The 7,533-nt window shown below is 47.1% G+C and overlaps 1 protein-coding gene across 1 annotated transcript in view; it reads right to left on the bottom strand.

Moving 5' to 3' along the window:
* Nucleotides 1-1,946: 1,946 nt before the first annotated feature.
* fez2b (fasciculation and elongation protein zeta 2b) overlaps nt 1,947-7,533 on the bottom strand; it is a 9,538-nt gene continuing 3,951 nt past the window's right edge. Inside the window, exons 4-8 of the mRNA XM_083689493.1 lie at nt 7,043-7,184; nt 6,270-6,529; nt 3,954-4,029; nt 3,670-3,735; nt 1,947-2,346 (exon numbers count right to left, since the gene is read on the bottom strand). Of these exons, the coding sequence (XP_083545619.1) occupies nt 2,330-2,346; nt 3,670-3,735; nt 3,954-4,029; nt 6,270-6,529; nt 7,043-7,184 (561 nt within the window). The 3' untranslated portion in view covers nt 1,947-2,329. The remainder of the gene's footprint in view (nt 2,347-3,669; nt 3,736-3,953; nt 4,030-6,269; nt 6,530-7,042; nt 7,185-7,533) is intronic.

Raw genomic sequence — 7,533 nt, 5'->3', positions numbered from 1 at the left:
CTACCTCTGATCCCAAATAGTGAGAGGACTTGCAGGGGCTCCCACTCCTACCTGTTATTTGTATCTACCTAGGGTGTCAGGCTGCTACCAAATGCTAAGTTTAGCAGTAACAACAGTTATTAATACATCGCTGGTGCTACAACAACCATTACTTAGGTCTTACGGTACTGTACTTGCACACTGGTCTAACCACTAATGTTACTATACTAATTCTCAAAGCCAGCGGAGGCTGGTGGAGGTAGAAATCAGAGGAGGGGCTCACTGTAAATGCACGTGCTGGATACTCTTCCTCATTCCATTCCATGCATTACAACGAGCCCGTCCTCCGGTTTCTGCCTCCGCCAGCCTCCACTGGTCAAGGCCTAGAAAATCAACAGACCCAAGTTAGCAACATAGCAAGGCTACTCCAGTTGTAGGATAACAGGCTACTTGCTACATTAGCCTCTAGCTAACAGGCTAGTTACTAAGTTATCCTCTAGCTAACAGGCTAGTTACTACATTATCCTCTAGCTAACAGGCTAGTTACCTTGTTATCCTCTAGCTAACAGGCTAGTTACCACATTATCCTCTAGCTATTGAGAAACAACACCTCCACTGCTACTATAGGCTTTGCCCATGAGCTACAGCACAACAACCACCTCAAGCTGATAGTCTAACAAGACAACGGGTCATTTAACCACAGACATTGGTGTGAAAAATCTACCATTCAGGCAACTTAACTGTAACTAGAAGCTTAGGGACTCTTCACTAAACACTCCAAGATGATCCATAGTGATTTACCAAAGACAGGTTAATGTACCCAACACTCTGAGAGTACCTGAGAGTAATGATAGACTGAACCTGATATGTATGTGTTTGTGTGTGTGTGTGAGATCGTACTTATTTACTAAGCTTAGTTAATGCTGTTGATAAGGTTGTCTGGTCAGTATACCAATTATAGATATAGACATAATGGGTATTCGGAATTAGGGTGGGGTGAACAGTTTTTTAGGTTTTTGGGTGTTGACAAGGATTAGATATTTTGAAATGTTCTGAGTTTTGTAGTGTGTGTGTGTGTGTGACATGAAACATCACTGACCTTTGACAACGAGCAGCGACAACGATAATTACATCATCCGTGATAGCGAATCCCACCCCATCTCCACATAACATAACATTAAATAAAGGGTCAATGGTTACAAGAAACCCACAACAAGACTGAATATCACAGCAACTTAACAGTGACTCTATCAAACAAATCCTAACAACAACGTTGTGCTTATCTAGTTACTTAACAATCACGATACTACGAAAGATTTAGGTTAGTAACAAGGAAATGACATGTCATGAGGTCACTAGTGAGGGTTTAGAGGTCAATGGCTAGCGCTTACTTTACAATGATGATGTCATAACAAGTGGCCACGCTCTACTGGCGGCAAAAAGATCCCTAATTTCGTTCAAACTACTCTTCTTCAAAAAATAAAAAGCTGTACAGGTTGGTTCTTTCGGTTACCTTCCTAATGAGTTCTTTCATTGGTTTCCCTTTTTCAAGAAGTTATCACTAAAAAAAAAAAAAAAAAAAAAGTTTCCAAACTGTGCAATTTCACATCATAGTATACAAAATATTTCTTTTGACATTTGACTTATGTACTTAACTCTACCGAGCCCAAAGCAGCATGCAAAGACAGGCACAACCCTATGGTTATGGATGAATGAAAGTAAAGGGTTTTAACTTCAACCCTACGAGATGGAGGAAACAAGGCCTCTAAACTACTACTAACGCCTTGTGCTGTCAATCAATCACTGCTCTTATCCAATAGGAGCTCTCGGATGATGAACCGACAGTAGAGCATAGCTCCCATTGGACGGCATGACTGATCCTGCGTATTGAGATTCAGGAAGTCTTGTTCCCCCCCCCCACCCACAACGTCCGTCCGTCCCCCCCCGCCCCCCCACCCACCCCCAAGTCAACAGCCATTGGCCAATCTGAGGATGTGGCAAAGGGTAATACTGCTAATCGGCTAACACAGAGTAGCGAACATGCAGAAAAGACAATAAAACGAGTGTGAGATTATAGCACTCGAAACATTAAAAAACACACTTAAAGATTACACATGAATAGGGAGAGAAATCACTACGGTAAAACGTCAGGCATTAAAATGTGAATCTCATAGATAAAATGCAAAGAAAAAATTGTGGCAGAAGAAAATAGGCCACCAGGAAGAATCCGTCATACTTAAAAGGGATTGGGGGTGGGGGGGTAACTTTCCATTGGAATGTTCCAGAACTCCAACGCTTCCAGAGTCTTCCGCGAGAACGTTCTAGAACATATATGGCTCCTCCGATGGGTCTACGTGGGACACAGAACTGCAAAGGCAAGCAGAAAACACAAAACAGATAATCCGTCAATCAAAACTCATCAACGCCATGACAACGAGTGTGTGACAGAGAGCCATCGCTCGGGGAAGACAGCAACTACAGGGGGATGAAAGAGATGAGAGAAAGAGGGAAAAAAAGAAAAAAAAGAGTGATTAGCTTAGGTGAACAGCTCTATGGTGCTAGAAGCTTGGCGGAAAGGGGGTGGGAGTGGGAAGATGTGTGTGTGTGTGTGTGTGTGTGTGTGTGTGTGAGAGAGATAAAGGGCAGGTCAGTGTATGAAGTAAGCAAAAGCACAGCATGACACAGTATGGGTCGCACAAAACTAGTGAGGGCTACCGTCTTAAGGAAAGTGTGTGAGAGGGGATAATCAACACATTGATTGTGTGCATACTGTGTGTGTGTGTGTGTGTGTGTGTGTGTGTGTGTGTGTGTATGTGTGAGTGAAAGAGATGACTGAACAAACAGACAGGTGCACAAGGAGGTTGAGTGTGGAAAGGTGTAGAGTGCGTGTGTGTGTGTGTGTGTGTGTGTGTATGCGTGTGCGTGTGTATGCATGTGTGCGTGCGTGCGTGTGACTCACAAACCTCCATGTCCACCGCTCTCATACCAGAGCTAGCATGAGAACAACGCAGCAGAGACAAGAGACAAGGAGGGTACAGGTCAAGATGGGAGGCATGAGTCAACCTGGAGGGCCTAGTCTAGGCGACCATACATTCATCCCTTCACAGGCTACATCTTAACAGTCCTTCCTAAGACCTCTTCACCCCCGGCCACTACCCTCCCTGTACTAACCCTAACCCCAACCCTAGAGACCTCTTCACCCCCGGCCACTACCCTCCCTGTACTAACCCTAACCCCAACCCTAGAGACCTCTTCACCCCCACTACCCTCCCTGTACTAACCCTAACCCCAACCCTAGAGACCTCTTCACCCCCACTACCCTCTCTGTACTAACCCTAACCCCAACCCTAGAGACCTCTTCACCCCCACTACCCTCCCTGTACTAACCCTAACCCCAACCCTTGAGACCTCTTCACCCCTGTACAAGTTCTCTCCTGTTAATAAATATAAAAAAAAGAATTGGCTTCTGGCATTACGACTGCCAATGGCCCCTGGTGTGAGCATTGATTACTTTATCTTATGACGACTGGCGGACAGATGATTCACATACTTAAACAAATGTATTTGTCGCTTTGGATAAAGGCGTCAGCTAAATGCCATCAATGTAAATGTACATGTAAACAACAGCATACTTCCCTGATAAAGACACAGCATAGAAACGCAGTGGTGTCCTTTATCTACTGTGGGTACCTTTGAGAATGTAGTCTGTGAGGAGGCTGGGCACCTTCTCGCTGTCCTCTCTCATGGCATGCAGTACTGTAGGGGGGGAACCAAGAGGGAAAAACCCCCACAAATGTTGATTTTTAATAAGATCCCTTTAGAAAGGCAGTGGAGGCATGAAAGAATGGTAGGTACTGGGAGGTTTGTCTGTCAAATATTGACTTGTGTAGGATGGTTTCAACAGACACTAGGCCCACACACAAACACACGTGGGGTTGTAGTTGGAGGGGGGGGTGTCAAGGGTCAGGACTCACTCTTGGAGAGGATCTGGAGGTCTTCCACTGAGGGGGAGCCGGCTTTCTTCTCATACGGGATGACTGTGGTCAGATACTGAGAGACGGGGGGGGGGGGGGGGGGTGTCAGAGAGAGGGGGGACAGAGAGAGAGGGGAGAGAGAGAGGAGGGGGGGAGAGAGAGAAAGAGACAACATGTTACAACCACAGAACGAGAGGAGAAAGCAAGGGATGACAAGACAAAGGGGAGTAAGAGGAGAAAGAAGAAAATGGAGAGGGATAAGAGGAGAGATTAAAATAAGGAAAGAGAGAAAACATCGGGAAAGCCTCTATGCAAGACATCGGATGAGGAAAATAAACATCAAAAGTAAAATCAAACAAAATCATTCACAATTTAAATCCAACTCATTCAAACACATACAGCAGATAACTATACATACTTCTAAAATGTATCTTATCATGTATCCCTAGAATTTAATTCTGACCAGTACAAACACTATCATAACCATATTTAGAATTGTCGAAGAAACTGGTTATTAACTGGTCGACTTTGAGCCAATGAGTGAGTGAGAAAGTAAGTTGTGATTGGTCGGTATGTGGCTGAAGGTGAGTGAGAGTGATTGGTTGACTGATTTTAGCTGGGCGTAAGTAAAAGGAGAATTCGTATTGGCTGCAGATAAGGAGAGAACGCTATTGGATGATTCAGCTAGTGGATGCAGCCAATCAGAAGGGTCAATGCACGTGTTCCATGGCATAGGAAAGAAAAAAGGCTAGAAAAAGAAAATAAGCCATAAAGAAAGGAGGAGGATCAGAAAGAGAAAGGAAATAACACTTGATTTTGTTTTTCTCTGGGGACAGAACGAAAGAAACAAACAGAAAGAAAGAACCGGCAGGAGAGAAAGAGAGAAGAGAAGAGGTCGGGATTAATACATGGAGAAATCAAAGAGTGAATCAAAGAAAAGAGATCGAAAGAGAGAACGGAAGACTGGAGAAAAAAAAAGAAAGAAAGAGAGAAAAACACAAATTCGAAAAGAACGAGTACAACAGAACGGCGGTGGAGTGACAGCTGAGGGGAAAGAGAAAATCCAAAAGTAAACGAGAGAGACAAAAGAAAGAGGAGGTCAAAGGTCAAGGTAGGCAGAGAAAAAGAAGAGGAAAGTAGCGAAGGAGAGAGTGAGAGAGAGAGAGAGAGAGAGAGAGAGAGGGGGGGGGCACCTGTTTGTCCCCTCCTGTGCTGCCGAAAGTTTGACGGAGGCCGTTCTGTATGACAGTGGAGAGCCCCTCCATAGTGAAGAGCTAGAAAGAGAGAGGAAAATGGAGGGAGAGAACGAGAAAGAGAGAGAGAGAGAGAGAGAGAGAGAAAAAGAGAGAGAATGAGACACTCAAAGAAGACGGAGGAGAGTGAGAGGGAATAGCAAGCGGGCAGAGGCGCAGAGGCTGGATCCCAAACCCTCAGCGTTGTTCTAGGGTTCAAACAGCACGCAGGTCCTGCTGCTAAGATTTGTAGATAGGCTTAATCCCAATGGAGGCTGGAATCCAGGCCTAACACCAGGTGTTCAGAGAGAGATACTGAGAGAGAGAGATACAGAGAGAGATACATAGATAGAGAAAGAGATACATAGAGAGAGAGAAATACATAGCATAGATAGAGAGAGAGATACATAGAGAGAGAGAGAGAGAGAGAGATACATACGTAAATAGAGAAAGAGAGAGAGAGAGAGAGAGAGAGACCAGAGGGGCTGAGGGACTATGGCAGGGGTTAGTGCAGCACCATTGGCCAGCGTGCTCCTGATTTCTCTGCTCTCCCATGCAGACAGTACGGTTCATGCCAGACTCCCCTCCATTTTGAGAGCATGCACATCTCTGTCGTGCATGAATGAATGTGTGTGTGTGTGTGTGTGTGTGTGTGCGTGTGTCACGGCCATTACTGGTCCTGGTAGTCGTCCTCTGTGTATGTGTGTGTGTGTGTGTGTATCCTCTATACATGCACCACTTCCTCTCTGTAAATGTACATGCCGATATACTGTATCTGGGTATACATACTACTCTGTGTGTGTGTGTGTGTGTGTGTGTGTGTATGTATGTATGCGTCTCTACCACTTGTCACAACCCCACCACCCCACCCCCCTCTCCCTCCCTCCCTCCCTCGCCTCACCGTCCCTGGCACATGTGAGCGGTCTGCCCCACCCCTCCTCCTCCCCTCCCCACCCTCCATCCTCCTCCCTCCCCCTCCTCCTCTTCCTCCCCCCCCCTCCCTCCATCATCCTCCTCCTCCTCCTCCCCCCCCCCTCCCTCCATCCATCCTCCCCCCCCCCCCCCCCCCCCCCCCTCTCCTCACCGTCCCCGGCACGTGTGAGCGGTCTGCCCTCTGGCCGTTGCTCCTGATCTTCTTCTTCTTGCGGAGCAGCTCCCGGTGCTCCTTCTGCCGGTTCTGCACGTCGATCAGCAGCGAGATGAAGCTGTTCTTCACCTCCTTCTCGAAGTCCAGCTCGTCGCGCAGGGCCAGCGCCTGGATCAGCTCCTCGCTGTAGCGCCGGATGGACGTCTCCACCTCCTCCAGGGCCTCGCTCAGCTCCGACACCGACAGGTGGCGCAGGCCTAAAGGGTGGGGGGGGGGGGGGGGGTTAACACACACACACACAGATATATATCAGACAACAACAGACACAGGTTGATATAAAACACACATACTGTACAGACAGATGCTGTATATTAGCCCAACAGAGGAAGGGAGTGCGCACGCACGCGCACACACACACACACACACACACACACACACACACACAGCTCCCGCCTCAGTAAGGACTGAGAACAGAGTCAGAGTTGCGAGTGCGTACGTCTAAGCTGTGCAGGTTTATGTAACAAGCATACAGCGGTAATTGCTGTCCAGTTGTATCAAGTATGTATTACATAAGCGCTGCTGTGAGCCTGCAGCTACTGTCTGGTCCGATATACATGGAGCGCAGACTTGGGTAACACACTGGTTCACACTTCACTTACTGATTTAGATGAGGTGGACTGGCAAGAGTTACAGCTAAACCATCCAGGCACGCACACAGACAGAGAACACAGACACAGACAGACAGACACGCACACACAGGCTGTACTCACGGTCCTCGTAGCTGGTGTTGGAGCTGGAGCGTTTGAGTGTGTGGAGGTCCTGAGAGAGCATGGACAGGTCAGACTGGGACGGACTCTCATCATCCTCTGGGTCTGGGGACTCCTGCATCATCTCCTCAATCTCCTCTATCACCTATAACACACACACACACACACACACACACAGAGGCACACACACACAGAGGCACACACACACAGACACACACACACAGAGACACACACACACAGAGACACACACAGAGATACACACACACAGAGACACACACACAGAGACACACACACATACAGAGACACACACATACAGAGACACACATACAGAGACACATACAGAGAGACACACACACACACACACACACACACACACACACACACACACACACACACACACACACACACACACACACACACACACACACTTGTTTTTGTCTGGGTCCTGTGTAAGTGAAGTGTGTGTCGTTTGGGTGACATACACCTTTTCTTAA

Source organism: Argentina silus (assembly GCF_951799395.1).
Source record: "Argentina silus genome assembly, chromosome: 17".
Classification (NCBI taxonomy): Eukaryota; Metazoa; Chordata; class Actinopteri; order Argentiniformes; family Argentinidae; genus Argentina; species Argentina silus.
The sequence above is the reverse complement of the archived record's forward strand: the minus strand, read 5'-3'. Positions and strand labels throughout refer to the sequence as shown.